Source organism: Phalacrocorax carbo, chromosome 14, assembly GCF_963921805.1.
Source record: "Phalacrocorax carbo chromosome 14, bPhaCar2.1, whole genome shotgun sequence".
Lineage (NCBI taxonomy): Eukaryota > Metazoa > Chordata > Aves > Suliformes > Phalacrocoracidae > Phalacrocorax > Phalacrocorax carbo.
In genome coordinates, this window is record NC_087526.1 from 9,973,699 (window position 1) to 9,993,496 (window position 19,798).

At 54.7% G+C, this 19,798-nt stretch overlaps 1 protein-coding gene across 8 annotated transcripts in view; it reads right to left on the reverse strand.

The window, feature by feature from the left end:
- Nucleotides 1-204: 204 nt before the first annotated feature.
- CDH22 (cadherin 22) overlaps nt 205-19,798 on the reverse strand; it is a 98,736-nt gene continuing 79,142 nt past the window's right edge. For 5 of the 8 annotated variants that reach the window (XM_064465639.1, XM_064465637.1, XM_064465636.1 and 2 more), the window contains 2 exons: nt 15,088-15,339; nt 10,441-13,622 (listed from right to left, as the gene is read on the reverse strand). In XM_064465639.1, the coding sequence (XP_064321709.1) occupies nt 13,084-13,622; nt 15,088-15,339 (791 nt within the window). In that variant the 3' untranslated portion in view covers nt 10,441-13,083. The other 3 variants (XM_064465640.1, XM_064465641.1, XM_064465643.1) reach the window with 3 other exon arrangements.

The following is a 19,798-nucleotide window of genomic DNA, read 5'->3' on the forward strand; positions in this document are numbered from 1 at the left end:
ATACTTCAGCTTTATGTTGGGCCTGTTATTACTTCTCCCAGCTTGTGTGGTTGTAACACACACTTAATAAGCACATATTTATTGCACGTCTCATCCTGCTGGAATAGTGAGGAATTTTTGCTGAATAAGCAGGAAAACAGCTTAGTCTGTAATAAAAAAGGGAGGGAGTTAAAAGAAAATATGCTGGGTAATTAATGATTGGGCTTTGAACAGACATAATTTTTTATTAAGCAAGTATGCAAATACGGTATAAGTGGCTGTATTAGTATTCGACGGCTTTCTTTAAACACTGATGGCTGATCTTTGGTAAGACTCTCTCTTTTTCTTTGTGCCTGTGTGCACAAAGACAAGACGGTGAGCAAATGCGAGCGTTCCCACATGTCTGTGCAGGTATTTGGGAGAGCGTACACAAGGAGCAATGCACACAGGGAGCACGCATTGCTCGTGTGCAGCCCTGGCCTGTGAGTGCACGTGTGGCTTCACACTGCTCTCCAGGTCTGCACAATACACTGCCTTATCTTCCTCCTCGCCTGCTGTCATCCATTGTCTCTGTCTTTCTGCGGCTTGCTTTGCCTCGCCTATACATTTGTTGCATGCTTCATTAATCTTGATAAATATGTGGATTAGTGCTACACAGAGCTGGGAAGACTGGGCTGGGGGAAGAAGCTCCAGGGATGCCGCCACCACTGAGCTTCCAGTACCCTGCTCCCACTCCCACTGGCCAGCACTGGCACCCATGGGGCTGCCCGTTCACCAGCCATGCCCAATGGCTCTGCTGTGTCCCTGCTGCAGCCCCTGGGACAAGGTCTTGCTGCATACCCAGCACCTGAGGCTGTGGAGAGGGGAGAGCAGGCAGCCCTGGAGCGCAGGACCGGCAGGGAGAGGGATGATGGGCCCCTGGGGCTGCTCCCAGAACTCCATCCTTCCTGTGAAGCCCACAGCAGCCCTCTGAAGCAGAAATTTCCCATGCAGAGCTGCTCCATCCCTAACCACCAGCACCACAGCCACACAAGCCAGAGGGGCACACAGGTGACAAAAAGTTACTGAGCCATGGCCAAACCAGCCAGGGCTATCACTCCTCTGGTTACCAGAGACCACTGTGCCCCATGCAGACCCCGAGGCATGGCGGGGCCATACAAGGGGCTGGCATGGACTGCAGGAGCATTCAGCTTCCCCTTCTCTGTGAGGAGGGTCCCAAGGGTGCGGCTGTCCTGGGGCTCCAGGGGCAGGAGGGGCCACGCCAGCACTGCGGGCTTCCCAGCCACAGGGTCTGATCAGGGCTCTTGGGTCTGTTGATGCTGTGATACAAGGGAGCCCTAGAGACTGCGGGGGCTGCCCACGAAAAGCACAAGAAGGCTTATCTCCCTGAATGAGTCCTGCTGCTCTGTGGTCAGAGAAGATGGTTCAGCAGAGCAGTTTTTGACATGCCGAGCTGAAGCTCACTCCCTGGGGAGCAGACCCTGAGTCCCCCTCCCCCTGGAGCAGCAAGGCAGGGAAAGGCACCAGCTAGTGGGGACAGCCAGGTTGCAGGAGTGACAGGGCCATGGCGAAGCACACAGCGATGCTGGCAAGCAGCAAGCTGATCTCCCCATTAGCCCTCATTAGCACGTGGCTGAAAGACAACACAAGTTTAAATTAAGAAGACATCACAATGGTCCCAACTGTGTTACCGCTGTGCTCAGGAAGAGCCCGACAGCTGCTAGTTAATATACCTTCATGATCTGTCAGGGCATATGCATGCTGCACAGCGTAGCGTCTGTGCCTCAGCACACACATGCTTCTGCATGGCTGCACGCCTCCACATGCAGACAGCAGCACCTGCCTCGGCACGTGCCCACCGCTGTGCAGGCGTGTGTGCGGCGGGACGGGACAGCCACGCTCAGCCCTGCTTCCTGCTGTGCCAGCCTGGCCGAGGACATGGTGGTACAGGTCTGCCCTGGGGCAGGAGGGTGTTCCTCCATCACCAGAACACCTTGCTATGGCTCCGTGGGTGCCTTTGTGCCGGGCAGTGCGGGTGTGCCCGTGCATGCCTCCATGTGTGGCGACACAGCGCTCTCGCACATGTGCTCACCTGAACCCCAGGGAGTCATGAGACAGCTGGAAGAAGCCTGGCTGCAGGCTGGCAGAGCCGAGGGGCAGCAGGGCACAGGCTGCTGGGGAGAGGTGGCATCACGCCAGGATTACTGCTACCAGCACTGCGAAGCGGTGAAATTAGCACTCAGTATTTATACTGCATGTTCCCAACGTGATGCTTGCTAATGACTCCCACTGACACGGGGGAGCTGGTGGCTGTCATGAGAAGGGAAAAAAGAAGCAACTTGCTGGTGGGCATGCAGGGAGCCAGCACCTGCGTGGCAGGAGGCGTGGGGGGGCTGATGCTGGAGGTGTGAGCTCGTCCCTCTCACTAGAGACAGGGCCCTGCTCACAGGGGCTGAGCAGCCTGCTGGTGTCCCACGCTGCTGCCTTGCCTGCAAAGTCATCTGCCAGCCCACGATCCATGCATGCCTGCTGGCCTGCGGGAGCCCAGCTCAATGACAGCACCTGCCCCTTGTGCCAGGACATACAGAAGGACCACAGCGGTCTGTCCCGTGAATGCGATGGGTGGCAGGCACTGCACCATCCCACAGTGTCAGCAGCCTGGTGGCTCTTTCACAGAGATGGGATGCTCCCACCAGCCTTGGTCAGGCAAGGAAAGCTGTACTCACAGACTGATTGCTTCATATCAGGCACTGCCAAGGCCACAGCAGTGACAAACATTCTCAGCCATGGATTTCCCTGCCAGGCTTGTGAATTTCCCACTTAGTGACAGTATTGGAAATGCATCTGAGTGCATTAAGCTATTTCAGATCGTATTTACTATCCACCAACACCTGTGCAGATCACACATTGGTGCAGTGAGACCCATGAGCACTGCTCCGGGCAGCTCTGGACACCTGGTGCAGATCCGCGAGTGGTGGGCATCAGCAGTCAGGAACTGCAGGCTGTGACAGCGCGGGGGCTGGGACTGCTGACCGCAGGAGGCCTGCGTTGCTGAAACCACCAGACCCCTCTGCCAGGCACTCCCCACCCGTCCAGGCACGACAGTGCCCAGGGCAGGAGCCACCCACAACTTACAGCTTTCTGCACCACCCTCCATTTGGCTGCTCTCAAGGACAAGGTCTGGAGCCCGACCGGTCTGTGCTCACCTCACTGCAGGGGGCACACCAGAGAAATGAGTGTGGGGATAAGCATCAGGCACCCCTTCATTTCAAAGATGGTAAATGGGAGAAGGAAAAGTCATCTTCCTGGTCCCCCTCACTGGAGGAGCAGGAAGCTCCAGCACAGAGCTTAGTGCAGACCTGCTGCCTCAATTATTTATAGGTACCATGGGTAGAACATGTTTTAATGACATTTGTGCTGGAGCTCAGCAGTGCGGATCTGCACCGAGCCAAAAGGAATATGTCAGAGGCTTTACGGATGGTAAAAACAGCATGTCAATCACAGTGGCATGCTCACTTCAGTCCCTATATTGTGCTCCCCCTGCCCTGCAGAGATCCTGCCCGCAGCCCCCGTGATGGATTGATGGGCAAACCCACAGACACACAGCCATAAGTCACCAGGCTTTTTTATGGGTAAATCACAAGTAATAAGCTTTCCCACTAGAATTAGAATGACATCCTGGAAAATTATGCTCTGGTTTTACAGCAGATGACGGAAAAGCAATGGACTCCTTGGAAAGGGGTGCCTGTCTTCCTCTCAGGCAGGCACGGCTCGAGGCTGGACAGGACCTCAGTACCCCATGTCGGGTAGCCTTGGGGAAGCTCTGCCCTGCTGGGGACATCAGCCCATCCACCCACCTGCCTGTCTGCCTCCCTGTCCACCCCACGCCAGCCTTCCTTAGCTTTGGGGTGGTGCAGACAGGGAGCCGGTGGTGTGGGCACATGCTATCAGGCTGGGCAAGGATGGGGCAAACCTGACAAATGCAGATCTAAGCAGGAGATGAAGGGGATGGGACAGACCTGGGGATCTGACCTGTGGTTGGGCTACATCGGCTCTGCGTGCAGAGGCCCATCCCAGACCACAGTGGCCCTGGGGTGATGGGAGAGTGTTGCTGTGCAGAGGCAGTGCTGGGCCTTCGCTGCCCTGGACAGGACAGCCTGGCAGGGGAGCACGGCTGCCTCTGGGTCCCAGTGATGTCGTGCTCTGGAGGCAGGACCTAAGCTTGTAATCCTGCAGCCACCTTTTCTCTGCAGCTGGTGGTCTGGGGGTCCACAGGCCAGGGTCCCAACAGCCAGACCTGTCTCCCGAGCAAGGCAGCTGGGCATAACATGCTCCAGCACCTCCAGCAGCTTCCTGGAGAGGAACCCAGGACGCTGAGCTGTGATGCTGCAGCATCTCCAGCTTGCCCGTACATCTGACAGCATGTCTTGTTCTGGGATTTAAAGCAAATTGGTCCTAGTGTCTCTTTGTATTTCTGCTTGCAGAACATAATTTTCTTCAGAAAATGCTCTTTTGCAATTAATGTGAATTACACATGAAAAGCAAGTGGCCGTATATTGATTGGAGCCCAGGAAAAGCACCAGAGCCATTTAGAGTAGATTAACTTTTTCTGGAAAATGGTTTCACAGTTATTTAAAGAGATTAATCAGTTCATTTCAGGTTATTTACCATTGTTTCTATGGCCTCCTCCCAGTGCCTGGCCTGGAATATCCCCCTCTCTGTTGTGGGAAGAGCTGAGGCCTTCCTGGGAGGAGGTGTGCCAGGAGGAGGGAAGGAGCCCTTGTCCCCGTGGTATGTGCACAGGGTGCTGCTCTCCTGGTCCCTGCTGGCAAAGCAGGTGCTGCTCCATGGCTGGCCAGGGCGCGCGCAGGGGACACCAGCTAATCAGAGTATAAGTGTGCTTCGTGCCAGGTGCAGCAAAGGAATTGGAGAGCAGCGTTTCTGGGAAGCAGCCCCCGCCACAGGCCGAGGCAGGGCTGCGGCTCTGGGAGCTGAACCTCCAAAGCAAGCCATGCCTGGACAGGCCCCGCAGGAGAGCTGCACAGAAGGGCTCTGGAGGAAGCTCCAAGCAGCAGAGTGCAGCTTTCCACCACCTGACATCTGCCTTGTAGCCAGGGCCTGCCCGCTGCGTGGATGGTGTGCACTGGGGTCCCTCCCGCTCGCCGCCATCCCATCGGTGCGCCCTCACCCTCATCCAGCTCATGGCGATGGCAGGGTGGCATGGCCATCCGGCACCCCGCAGGCAGAGCAGGCTCCCTCCCTGAATTACTTCAAAGCATTTTTTTTTTTTCTTTACGAAGAAAGTATAGAAGTCAAATGGCTCCTGTGGTGGAATACTTTCCAAATGTCAACACAATCTGTGCTACATTACGGCTAAATGTGATAATCTTAACGCCTGGCTTCTTAATGTCAGTGGCACTGAAGTCTGATGGATTGACAGACAGCCAGAATGACATGCAGTCATAGCTGATAAGGGCTCTCTCCAGGGAAATCACAGCTTTTTAAAGATGTTGGCAGCTACTAGCAAGTACCTTTTTATTTAAAAGGATTACAAGCATTGATTGCACTTCCTGTTTTCTTTTTATCACATTTCTGCACCAAGTGAAGCTTGTGCTGCGAGCTGAGCCTTTCAGACAATTATTCTGGAATAATGAAGGCGTGTCATGTTGGCTGTAATGAGTATTTTCAATGCCTAATTTGCGTGCAATGTGAAGGGATTTCAACAGCTGCCTGGTTCCTGGCTAAAGGTGAGTGACTTCTGACCGCGGAGGAAGCTGCTGTAGGCTGACTCAGCTGGGGATAAGTCGGGGTGGATTGTTTCTGTTAGTGATGCGTGCTTCCCCCAGCAGAAGAGGGATTAAAACTTCTCCAATTACCATGGTTAAAACACTAGCTAAGGGGACGCATTCTGCTTAGAAATGGCTGGTGCCTGCTCCCCTCAGCGAACAGCTGACTAATTTTTGCTCACCTGAGCAGCTCCTCTACAGCAGCGATGGAGACAGATGAAAAATATATGTCAATAAAAGCACAGTGTAGCTGGACAGAGCAGTTAATCCTCAAGCCACACTTGCTCACTGTTGCTGGCAATAGATGAGGGATGTCTAAGAACAACTGCTTGGCATCCTAACCACAAATGACTGGCAAATGCACCAGCAGAAGAGGCGTGCGGGCAGCATGCCATGCTTCACAACCCAGGAGAGGCAAACGCTGAGGCACTCGGCTCCTGCTCCCGTTTTTACCCTTCCTTGCTGCCCAGTGTTGTGACATTAAATGCCAGATGCTGACCCTCTGCACCTGGGTTCCAGCAACAGCGAGGGCAACGGCAAGGGCAGGCTGAACTGAGGCCCTTTGTAAAGTTGGGGTTGTGAGATTACAGTGCAAGGGCCCCTGGCTTTGCTTTGCTGTGTTGGTACAGTGTCTGCATGTCCCGGTGGCTTCAGACTCTGTCCACCTGTATCAGATCCAGCTTTGCAAAGCCCAGGGTATTTTCCTAAGAATTTGGAGAACAGCCATTAAATCCACACTCATCTGGAAAAGCATCATGAGGCCAGAAGAAGGACCAGGCTGGGATGTGTGAGTAGCCGATAGACAGCCTGGCTGCTCCCCATGGCACCGGCGTCCTGAGCAGGGAGCAGTCCTGGCAGGCAGCAGCAATGCCCACTCTCCACGGCACTGCCCTGGCATGCCTAGCAAGATGAGGGGGAGATTTCAGCCCCACTGACTGACTGCCCAGGAGCAAGATTCCAAGGCCAAGTAAAATTCATTTTAATTTCTCTGTAACTTGTTTGTTTGCAGCAACACATAGCCATGACAGCTGCCTGGAAACTCAGCTCCCCTGCCAGTGAGTGGGGAGGAATACCTGCAAGGAGGAATGACCCCAAGCCTAGGTCATCTCTGGGATGCTGGAAACACTCCCAAGATGGTATGGGAAGTGGCGGAGCCTCAGCAAGGAGAGAGCACAAACTGGAGCACCATGGCACAGCAAGAAACCCCTAACAAGACACAGCTGCTGTCTGCACTGAGCACAAAGAGCAGAGATGTAATATTGAGATTATGCTGAGCAGCAAGAGTCTGATACCAACCCTAAAGGAAGCTCAAGGGCTTGGTAAATGAAAGGATGCAGGGAGCTGTGATATTAGCTCTGGCAGAGGTGGTTAAAGGAGTCAGCTTTCTGGTGACAGAGCAGCTTCCTCAGAGGATATGGGGGGAAAAGTGATCACCTTCCTGAGCAGTGTATTACCAACGCAAGCAGGAGGTGGAGGCTTACACGGCCTTGCTTGCACTCAAGTTACGAGAGATGTATTTTTCTCCTGGGGGTGCAGATATCACTGCCCTTTTTTCATTTCCCCTTAATGATCCCAGCGGATCACATCCATCTTTTGTAAATAACTCTCTGGAGGAGGCCTGGACACCTTGCCTTCTGGAGCTCGCTGTGGCTCAGAGCGAAGGCATTGGAGGTGACCGCTGCAGCGTCTTTGTGCCAGGGCCGGGCGCAGAGCTGCAGTATCCAGCTGCTGTTGTAGCACAGGGGCACCAAACCTGCAGGACTCACTGTTCGCTGGCAGCAGACAGCTGCAGGCTGCATCCCATGTAGTGAGGATTTTGTCTCGGGCTCGGAGGAGCACGGTGGGGGTGTGACTCTCATGCAAGTGCCAGGAGCCCTGTGGAAGGATGTGGAACACCGCAGGAGCCAGGGCACCTGGGGAGCAGCCGCTCTTTGCCAAAAACACCGGTCAAAGCAGCTCCACTGGAGCTGCCGTGCTCTGCTCCTACAAAGCAACTGGCCACAGCTGACTTCCTTCAGGCAAAGGAACACCCAAAGCTGCAGGTATCAGCATGGAGGGGACAGCACGGCCAGCTTCTGACCACCTCCATCACCTTCTGAGCGTGCAGCAGTTGCCTCCGCATGCACCTGCTTTACCTCTACAGGAGCCCGCTCTGCCCAGCGACTGCCTACCCTGTGCACCCACTGCCCCGCTCCATGCACACAAATGCGGGCATCGGTAATGAGCTGGGAGCCCTTGGCCAATAGCACTGCATGCTCCACACCCCCAGGGCTGCCGCTGATGTGAGAAAACTGACCTGGAAGAAGCATCTTCAGTCCACACTTCAGGGGCAGGGCAGCCCCTGGGTTTGCCCAGTTGGCCAGCTCAGCCCCTGGACCGGAGACAGTTCTGTCACTGGACACCAGTCTGCAGAGCAGGACTGGCTTCCTCTCCTCTAGAAGCAAGGAGATCAACCTGCCCTTGCCCTGCCCTGCAAGGAGCCAGAGGCTGCCGTGCAACTGCTGAAGAGAGAGAAGTTGCTATAGAAAAATTTCCTCAAAAGCGGCTGTGTTGAGGGGGCATGGAGCTCTTAAAACATCTTCACAGATGCTTCTGTAATCAGAGCTCTCAATAATCCTCCTCTTTTGTAGTTAAGGGTTTGGTTCTGGCTGGCAATTTGTTGCTTTGAGCTCTCTCCATTCCTCCACAATATCAAGCAGCAAATCCTTCTGCATGGCCCAGCCTCAGTGTACTCTCACTAGGCACTTGTTACCTCCTTTGTTAGGAGCACATTAACAGCAGGCACTTCCTCTGTCAGTGGGGAGTTCCTAGGGCAATCCAGCCCACCTGATCCCCAGAGTCCCAAGGTAACTAGGCTGCTTGTTTGGGTGCCTGAAGTTGGAGAGCGGAATTCAAAGAGAGAACATTTCTGTGCTGGCTGCAGCTGCAACACGAGAACTCTTGTTGCTAAGGTTCTGGTCTGAAAACCCTGGGTGCAAACACACAGCAACCATCAGTGGCTCTCTGCAAACAGCAACTGGCTGATATGTCCACACTGCCAGAGCATACAGCTGTGAGTGCACTGCTGACACACTTACTGTGTGTGGGCAATTAACGACGACGCTCGCAAAAAGGTCTCCTCAAGGCTGGCAGCTATAGAGGCACTCGCTGCAACTGTGAAAAGAAAAATAGTGTGTACAGTAAGGTCTGGCAGCACACCTTGTGCGTCTGAAAAACCCTCTGGCTTCAAGACTCCTCCCTTCTGTTACAGCATCCCACTAACTGCTGTCATCAAAGGTCACCAGATGCTTCTTCCATAACATTTAGTGAACGATCAAGGGAGCAGGATGGGGGTGGAGGCACAGGAATGGTGAAGGATACAGAAACGCTTAAAGACCTCAGGGATCAATAAGCCTGTTTTGGAACGAGGACTGCAAGATGCAATTTAAATGACTGTCACTTTATGGAGAGGTTTAAATTCTACCTGTGCTATCTGCTGACCTACAATGATGCCACTACAGAGTTTAGCGCACATCCCCCTCTCTCTGTGCCAGACAGCTGCTGTGTGCCGCATCCAGCCCTCTGCAGAGTGCTGCCACCACCGACGGGTGCCAGAGCATTTGCAGCCGCGCACCTTGACGAGGCTTCCTGGGCCCAGGGACATTCACGCTTGTTTGCCACTAACACATTGCTTGTTCCCCAGTCCCTTGCCATCAAGAAAAGCATCAGCAATTGATTTATCTCTGGTCAGGCTAGAGTGTAATTTATTTGCACCATTCAGTATTAAAATTGAGTACGAAGGAGATTTTTTTGCTGCAGCCGGTAACTGAACACTGCTGCGTTACATGCCATTACCAACATGAGAATGGGTCATGGTAACAAAACCTGTTCGCAGTGCCCAGCCGTACTGAAGCTGGGAAGAAGTACATGGGCAGGATCCATACATCAAGTGATCAGCTGGTCAGCTATAAGGCTGTCCGCAACTTCTAGAGAACAACACTAAAGATGCACTTTTTAAAAAGCTTTAAGGAACTCTGTTGGCCGAGACAGGACGATCATGAGGATGCATCATCAGACTTTCTTTTGTCACTTGGCATTAAGTTTGCCTCCTGTGCTTTCTCCTATTGCTCTGCAGAACCAAGGAATGTTGACCCCCTCACAGGACAAGCTGCTGCCACTCTCGCACAGGGACAGTGCTTCTGGGGCTGTGCTGAGGAGCCTGTGCCAGCTGCACCCCAGACCCTGGTGCTGGGTGGCTCCTGCTGGGAGCTGACAATGGCAGGCAGGCACCACAGCCAGCCTGGAGCACACAACCCAGCACCTCGTGCCACTCAAAGCACAACCCGGCTTTCTCCTCTTGAAGAGATGGAGAAAGCGAAGGACATTTTTTTCACCATTTCCTTCAAATTCAGACCGTAAAACTGACCCTTCTCTTGAAAAAGCTTTCTGATGAGCATTTCAATGAAAAACAGGAAGAAAGCAAGTAGCAGCCTCCTGCCAGTGGGAACTTGCTGCGGGAGGCAGGCGGTTTGGCTGCAGGCTCCCGGCAGGGAACGCGCCGCACCAGGCAGTGCCGTGGCCTGTCCTGCTGGCAGGGCAGCCAGCACGGTCCCTCTGGGGAGGCGCTGACGTGACCACATTGACAGTGCAATTTGAGGAAACAAAACAAGACAAAAGAAGCATATAAGACTCACACTAGACGACAAGGAAATAATTTATTTCCAGGTCCTAGAAAGACCTTGAAAAAATAACAAGGGTGAGGAAATCAACCTCCTTATTTCATTTGGGTAGAGAAAAAAACCAAAGTGAATCCATCAGACGTTGTGGCAGCTGCCAGCTCCTCCCACCAGGTGCAGGTGGGCAGGCAGTGCGGGGCAGTGCTGCGCGGAGCAGCCAGCTCGCTCGGCACTGCGCTCCTCCCGTATTTACATGTGGGATAGAAATAAAAACGCAAGCGTGCGTGCATGCGCATAGGGGAGGACTGGCTGGTTGGGGATGGGGAATAACCCGGTGGGAGGGTTGCTAACACGTACCCTGTCAGACCCCATCTCCTACGGACAGAGCCCTGCTATTGCACAACACTTTTGCTAGAGGAAGGGCTAGCTCCGGAGGGGCTCGGGCACAGCTCTTCAGCCCAAAGGGAAAACATGAACACATTCCTGAGGAAAGAGAGGGCTCGCTCCATTCTCCAGCTCCAAGGTTTGAGGCATCACCTGCCTGAGGCGGCATGGCCAGAGTTGGCACTCGAGGGCCAGTGCGAAGCAGCCCCTTGGCTCCGCTGCCTCCCCAGCATCATCACAGTGAACCAGCAGCACACCGGGGCGCAGGCGCCAGCAGCAGGTGCCCACGGCCTCCTTCGACGGGGACCAGAGAGACCCTGAGAAACAAGCAGCTCCCGGTCCCAGCGCAAAAGCCAAGCTGCAGCTCCCACATGGGTGGATGTGGTTGCAGCAGGCAGAAGCAGCCAAGGGCAGGAGCTACCGAGGGCAAGAGCTGTGGCAAAGATGCATCCTGCCCTTCCCCGCTGTCAGGTCTCATGCTGCAGCTAAAGGACCAACACCAGCAGCCGGGAAGCAAAACACAGTAAAAAATGAACACGCATGTACATTTACATTTAAACCTTCTCCAAGGATAGAAAACACCATGGCTAAACTAAAAGGACAAACCCAATGACAAGCCCAAGATGTCAGGCCTTGAGAGACCTTATCAGTTACCTATCAATAATATAATTGACTTTTTTTCCAATGTGAACAGAGAAGGAGCTGCACTAGCCAGGACGGCCTGAGAAGCTGCCCATGGGTGTCGCTCAATGCACTGTTCAATTTACCCCGGGGGAAGTCAGCAGGCTGGAAAGGTGCAGGGCACTGAGGACTTTCCTCCAATATCATCTGCAGCCCCAAGAGCAATGGCACATCCTGCTGGCCGCCTCCTGACGTGCCTCTTGAAACCAGAGATTTCATGCAAAGGTGGCCCTGCTGTGGGAGCTCATGCAGGTCTCTTGTGGGGCACTGTGCCAGGGTAGGGACACCCTGGGTACCCTGAGGTGTCACAGGCCCGCTGCCAGCCTGCAGCAACCAGCTTGGCTGTGCAGCAGCGCCAGCAGGGTCTGGCCTCATGCACGTGTCCTGGGGATGGCTTTTCTATCACCAATGGTGATGCTTTGCTGTCAGCTCAGGGTAAGCAGGAATTATCCCTCCAAACCAGGGGGCTAGGGTTCTCCCGCACCCTACTACATGGTCCTCTAGCCAGGACACAGCTCTCCCCCACCACTGGGTGGGTTGGTGTCCTCCCTTCTGCCCTGCGCAGCCAATGCCATTTGGTAGAAAGCTAATGCTTGGCGGAGAGCCCTGCGGACCAGGGCCTGTCCTGCTCTAAGGGGCTGGCAGAGCCAACCCGGGGAGTGCCACTCTGTGCCACTCCAATGGTGCTTTCCATCACCATGGCTGCTCTGTGGCCACAGCACCATGCCTCGGCAGCGGGTGGGATGTCCCTGTCCATCACCGGGGCCATGGGGCACGCCAAGACCTTGCAGACGATGCATGCTGTGCAGGGAGGGAAAGCTCCTTCAAATCACAAGCATCTTTGATAACCACAAGAAAGATCTAAGAACTAAGAGGCGAAGCAATTGCAGCTTAGAGGCAAAGTGTATTTTGAAGTGAACTCTAGTGCAGCGGTTGCTCCGTGCAGGACGTGACTTTGGAGCCTGCATCCAGCATGCACATCCCCAGTGTGGCACGCTCCACCATGCCAGCAGCTGGGTGCTGCTGAGGAGCCCACGCGCAGAGAGGAGGACTCCAAAAAGCGAGCTAACCTAAAGGGGGAAAAAGCTGAACAGAAGGTAAAAGCTTGTTTCCCTCTGCAAGGAAAGCTCTTAAAGAAATCAAAGCACTTCAAATGCTCTGACTCAAGTGACAAAAACAATTTAGACAACAAAAGGCTCCCGGTTTGCTCTTCCTTTCCTGAACTGGGCTCACTGAACAGATCTATTTAAATGATAATTTGTGGGGGAGAAACCCCCTCCAAACTCTCTTGAATTAGATTTTCTCTTTCTTAAATTAATGCGTAGTGCTTTAATGGAGACTGCTATTAAGGAGATGATGATGGCCACAGCGGCTCCTTTGGGCACTCCAGCCTCACCATGCGGGGGCAGAGGTGCCCCGAACAGGAGGCAGCTGCCGAGGAGGATGTAGCCCAGTGCTCCCTGGCCCCATGGCACAGCCCCCCTCTCTGGCAGCCACAGAGCCTGGCCAGAGGCGCACACTCTCCCTGTGTAGCACCTCATGGCATGGAGCCCTGGTCCAGGAGGCGTCAGGAGCCTCGTGAGGGGTTGGCGGGACAGCTAGGACTCCTCGCTGTCCTCCTCGCCCCTGCGCCCAGCATAGAGTGCTGCCAGCTGCCGGAAGCGTGGCCCCCAGCCCCCCAGGTAGGAGAAGTCCTGCTCTGAGCCGCTGGACCAGGTGTTGATGGAGCTCAGGGAGGGCACGGGGGAGTCCAAGCCCTCGAAGGCATAGGTCTGGAACGAGTCGTAGGGCGGCACGGAGGGGTCCTCATCCGCCTGCTCCACCTTCTTGCAGATATAGTCTCTGAACACGGAGAAGTCCAGGTCCGGGCTCTGCACCCACTGTGGGAGGGCATGGAGCTCAGAGGCTGGGTTTCCGCTGAGGCCCCCATCTCCCAGCCCCCCGCCTCCATCGCTGCCTTTGATCTCACTGAAGTCATAGAGGCTGCGCAGGGCTGACATGTCATAGGCCTCTGTGTCCTGCTCGCCACCCCCTTCATCGTTGTATTTGATGACATTGTCCCTCATGTCCTCGTCATCCTCAGATGTCAGGTGGCTTTTGTGATGTCTCTTCAGCGTGAGGATCAGAAGGACCAGCACTGGGAAAGGAAGAGATGGTCAGACGGGAGCAGGGGCTCGTGCAATCTGTGCTCCCGTGGGGCGAGGACGGCCCATGCTTGGCGGCAGGGTGCAGAGGTACAGCACCCTCTGGCACAGGGAGCCCTGCAGCCGAGACCACCGGCATGCCAGCTGGTTCCTATCAGCCAGGCTCATCAAGTAGCAGCTGCGCTGTGTCACTGGCTGGGAGAGAGGTTTGCCTGTGCTCCAGTGCAGACCGGGAGCGTCCTTTCGCATGCAGCACGACCACTGAGACAGGAGGGACGGATGGATGAACGCACGGCTGGACAGACAAACGGATGAATTCTGCAGAAGATGAGTAGGAAAAGGGGGTGCATGAATCACAGCAGCAGCCAAATGTTGGGAAGGTGAATGTGGAGCAGATGGCATAGAGCCTGAGCAACGAGCTGCAGCTGTGTCCTGGATCATCATCCATTCATCCCATCACCTTTAAAGCACCGATGTGCACTTTATTCGTTTGGGCAATTAGGCAGAAATTTGTTTGCGCTGTGTTGGAAAATGAAACCAGTGTAAAGTGCACCCTGTGGGAAAGGGTTTTCTAAACGGACACACAGCAGGAGACAGGGAGCAGAGATATGCCAAGGAGAGGAGACTTCACTGAACAATGTGCTGGCTTCCACAGATGTCCAGACAGCCCTCGGGAGCCAGCTGTGAGCCAGCACCAATGCCAGAGGGCTTTCAGCAGCAGCGTCCATCAACTGCCCTACGCTAAATCTGAGGCCACTACAACATCCCTCTCTCAAAGTGCCTTCCCACGTGTGCACAATCCCACGCCTCCCGGGCACCTTCACACCCTGCTGTGGCGGCCCAGCACAAGCTTGTGCCAGTGTGTCAGTGGCAGCCAGCAGCATTCCCAGGGTGCCGGTCCCGACCTGGGCAATGCTCTGGTTTGCGTGCATCCCAGCTTCATGTCCTGCCCACGTGCTCCCGCACACTCTAACACTGACCCTCCCAGTGCTCCGAGGTCAGAACACAACTGTGCACCCCACACCTGCCGCCCTTGGCCACCGTGCTGGGATGCACACGTGCCCCATCTGCTATGAGACACCTGTGGTGACCATGGCATGGCAGCCTGCAAGCAGCTCTCGGCTCCCACACAGCGAGGCAGGGAGCAAGCCAGAAGCTCTCCATCCTCCGCTGGGCAGCAGCCCACCAGTCTGTCCACAGGGAGCCCTGCTCTGGCTGCCCTGCAGGGGCCCTGCCTGGTGCAGGGGAGCTGGGGTGAACATGGGAGCTCCCCCAGTGGTCCCCGACTGGCAGGGGGCTGGGCTTCCTGCCCCCCATGCTGCAGCTACCAGCAAGGAGACAGGTAGCAGAGAAGCCCGCACCATGCCCACGGCAACCACCTGCACTTGTTCGTGTGATGCTGGATGGAGAGGAGATGGGACAGGACAGGAGGAGGCTGGGGGACAGGTGGACACTCACCGACCAGAATGAGGACGCACACCAGCAGTGCGATGAGAGCACCGGGGCTCAGCGTCGCTGATACGACATAGGCGGTGCTGTTGCAGGACTGGATGGCTCCGTTGCTGTCACAGCCACAGATGCGGATGGTCAGAGTCCCTGTGCTGCTGAGGGCCGGGGGGCCGCTGTCCACCACCAAAATAGGGAGCAAGTACACATCCTGCTCCTGGCGATTGAAGCCCATTCGTTGTGTGTGCACCGCAGCCGTGTTGTCTGCAGGGAACAAGTAAACCCACAGCAAAGTCACTCCCATAGCACAGCCAGGAGGACTTGCTGTGGGCTCCTCCACACTCCAGATGAACACTCAGGGTGCTGGTGGGCTGCTACCACTCACACAGCGGTTGTTCGTGTGCCAGCTCCAGCAACCACCCAAAGAAGGGACGGGGCCTCCCTCCTCTTCATCACAGGGGAGCAAGCTTGTCGCTCCCCTGCACAGCAGCCCCTCAGCAGCCTGAGCACCTGGAGGTGGCCAGCTGCACTCCAGCGTGCACCCCTTCGCTGGGCACCTTGGGGCCACCCCAGTGTCTGACCTGCCAGCATGCCCAGGGCACGGTGAACCCGACACAAGACCAACAGCACACACATGTTTGAGCTGTGCTGACAAACAACACAACTGGAACAGAGAGAAGGAAAAAAACCCTCCAGAAGACCCTCTGAGAGTGGCACAGAGCAGGAACGAGGAAAAAATCTGTTGCTGACACGGAGATCCCTTCCTGACCTGACCTGGCCCACTCAGTCCAGCGTGGATGTGGGCCTGCAGATGGCACTGAACCTACAAGAGCAGTTACTGCTTCCAAACCCGAGGGCCACGGATGAAGGGCCCTGCCTCAGCCGGCAAGCCAAATACCTCTAGGATCCTTTATAACTTCTGAAGGAGCAGGCAGAGCTCCTTCCAAGCCTCCCAGCTGAGCCAGCCATCCTCCTCTCCATCTGCTCAAACCCTGCTGTTTCAGGGGCTCAGCCGGCACAGCATAACCCATTACAATCCTATTAACATGGCCACTTCATGGGCCCTTCCAAGGCCCCAGTGCCAGGGATGAACCCAAGCAGCAGCTGCACACAGGTGACCTGCAGCAGGGAGGGTAGGAACAGGGACTGAAAATCAGCTAGGCTCCCTGCTCACGTGTGCTATTCGCTGCCAGCCAGCAGCAGAGTGGGCAAGAAGGGATGGAATAGTAGCTGAACAATTGTGGCCAGATGTCAGAAGTCGCTGCTGACTGTCTGCAGTCTTTATCTAATAAAACATAGATTGGCCCGCTCACAGCAAGGTGCTGCTGTCTACAGACTCTCTCCTCATTGCACCTGATTTATGCTGGACTGGCCCCTTTCTTTATCAATCAGCTCTTCGATCAGAAAAGACATCTATTCTAATTCTGGCTCTTGGGCTGCCTGCCACCACGGAAATTGCCGTATGGATCGGGTGCTGCATGAGAGCACACGGGGCACGGCGGGGACAGGAGGCGAGCCAGCAGCAGAGCGGAGGGGCAGGCACATGCCTAGCTGTGGGTCAGGGAAGATCCACTGGCCAGACAGGAAGCGGGGCAGATCCTGGAGGCACTGCACAGCAGCCAGGGCAGAGCAGAGCACAGAGCTCATCTACCCTCTTGGTGCTCAGGGCTGGGGCCAACGCAGTTTGGGCAGAGCCTGCCAGGATCCCAGTGCTGAGCCCTTGTCCAGCTCTGCCAGTACAAATAGCAGAAGCACAGATGACCTGCCCACAGGACTGCTACAACCAACCCCAGCAAAGGCGAAGCGAGGGTGAAGCTGCTTCACAGCAGTCTGGAAGAGGAGGAGCTGGGGCAATCTGTGCCCCCCTGCTGACCCGCAGGTGCAGAGAAGCCCACCCAGCATGTGCTGGAGCCGAGCACGGCTGGGTGCAGCAAGAGTAGTGAAGATGGGCTGCCTGTGCCCAGAGGGGAGGCAGCAGTGCATGGGCTTGTGCCCAGAACAGTGCTCAGCTGTCATGGTGCTGAATACCAGTTTGCTGCTTCCTATTGTCAGGTTTCTGGACTCAGCCCACCCCAGTTTCTTGTGTTGCCAGAATACAGCTGTGTTGCTGGGGAGAGCAGAGGTTTTGGCACCCTAGCTGGGAGAGCTGGGATTCCAGCAAAAAGGAGACAGGGAGAAAGTAATCTCTTCCAGTTCATCTGAGAGCACAGGTCTGCCTTGAAGAGCTCAACATGGGGAAGGCAAGGCTAGCAGAGAGAAGACCACACCAGCCAACATTTGGAGGCTGCACTGAATGTCACAAGGGAGATATTCAAAACCAGATCTTATTCATGCACACAGAACTGTGCTGCAAGTCACTAGAAAAACTCTTCCTTTGGATGTAGCATCTTTTGTCCATTAAGGGAATTTTCCAGGTAACCTCACTCATCCCTGCTCTCAGCAGCATTCAGGCAGGCAACATCCTCAAGAGCACAGAGCAGAAGACAACAATAAGACAAATGCTTTTATGAGTCGATCTGGAGACAGTTTGCCTCAGAAGGGAGATACTGCCTGAAAGGTCAGCACTCTGCCTGCAAGGCTGCAGCACCCAGCACCGACCCATGCTTCCTGAGTCAGACATGATCCAAGTGCTGCAGCATCACCAGCCCATGGAGGGGATTGCTCACAGCAGACAGCGTGATCTTTCTGACCACATGCATTGCCTGGGACCACTGAACCTCTGCCTGGGCAGCCACCTGGTCCTGCAGGACATCTGCCACTGTGGCCAAGACTCCTGGAGCAGCATGTGGCCCCAGCACAGAGGCAACTGAGCAGAGCTGTCAGGAGGGAGCAGGGGAGCACCAGCCCCCCAGGAGGCAGGAGCCTGGAACAAGTGTGGCATCCTGCCAGCAGCAGACTCTGCTGAGAAGCTGCCTATTGCCTACCAGGGATGAGCTAGGAAGAAAAAAATTATTGTTATGCTAATCATTTGCACAAAGGTAACAAGATCTCATTTGGTGCTGCTCCCTCAGCTTGCTGCAGCATAGTAGGGAGATATAAATAACATTAATGGCACCATCTCAGCAAGAGGCCAGGACTAACTCCTAGATAGCCCAGCCAAACATAAGCCTCGGGTATCTGGATCCAGTGGAGACGAAGCCACAGGAAAATGGGACAGACCCATTTGCTGTGAGCGAGCAAGGCTCTGGCCCTCAGCCCAGGAAGGTTGCCTTCACTGGCACCATCACACCAGTCAGGTAACCAGCCTGATCTCATGGTCGGCTCCTGACTCAGAGGATCTCCACGCACACAGCCCTGTACCTCCCTGTGCTGCTCAGCCTGTCTCTAGTCCAGGTCTGATGAAATGCTGTGCTTGGGAGCTCTTCCAGCCACCTGGGTGAGCACCCCTTTAGTGCTGCATAAATGCAGGTGTAGCACCAGCTCCTCACCTCTCTGGAAATGCAGCAGAAGGCTGGCGACTCCCTTTCTGTTTATAGCCACCTCCAGCTCCTGTAAGGGAGGAAGACCTGCCACAAGGCACACTGTATTTTTAGAAACCAATTCTAGAAATCAAGGGGAAATACATCTGCAAGTCGCAGAGAGGCAGCCACTAACCTCAGCTCAGCTGGGACTGCTCAGACAGCACGTTGCACTGCCGAGCCCCCTCACCTCCAAGTACAGGAAGGAGACATATTTTCACTGCTGAACCCACAAAGTCAAAATAAAGCAGCCAGTACTTAAATGTATCAGCAGCACGACAGACAGCTCTGCTCTGAGAAAGCTGAGCTCAGGAAGGGGCTGAGGTCTCGCTCTGTAACAGAAAACTCGGTGCTACAGAGAGAGACAGAAATCCCAACCACAAAACACTATTTCAAACATCATGAAAATACATTTTTTCTTTTGAACAGGGTGACATGAGCACTTCCTACAGAAGGGAGATCCACAGAAATTTCACATCTACACCTATGACATTGCTGCCCAATGTTGGACAGCCAGACACCAGTCTGGCAGAGACAAGTCCCCTCCAGGTACTGAGACGGCTCCAGCCTCCTCCCTGCTGCCCACCCTCTGTGCCCATGGCTCCCCAGGCACCCTGGACAATTCTCTGGCAGGCATTTACATCCCTGTTACTTGCAAATGTCTTCTTTGTTCCCTTCTAAAATACTCCAGAAAAAGCAGTGCTGCTGCCATGCAATGCCAATGCAATGTAGACCATAGGAGTGAAGAAATTTTTGCCCACATCTGGGAAAATGTATCCTGGAAAATGTATCCAAAGCAACTTCCTACAAAACAGTGTAATTTCTTTTGGTGTAGTTGTTTGTTTACATGCAGCTGACCCAAGGCAGTTGCTTCAGGATGTGTGTCTTGGTGTAGATTTGTTTGTACCAACACAGCCTCAGCTGTTGCAAAGAAAAGCCAGGCAGGCCTGGCCCTGCAGCCTCTTGTGCCTCTTCCTCTGTAGCAGCTTTCTTCTAAGTCCATTTCTGGGGTCATGAGGTTGAGAAGCAGCATTTCCCAGGAGGTGGTACTGAAATTTGAGCAGACATTAATCCACAGCTTTCTTGCACAGACAAGTTTGGACCTCCACACTTACGTTTTCCCGCCCAGTCTTTGTGACTATGGTCACACCACTCTTAATGGTTGTGCCATGTGTTCTCTGAAGCCCCAAGCCAAACCATTTACTATCATATCATTGTCATCTCGCTACACAAACTGACATTTCCTCTGAAGGTTTCCTATGCCA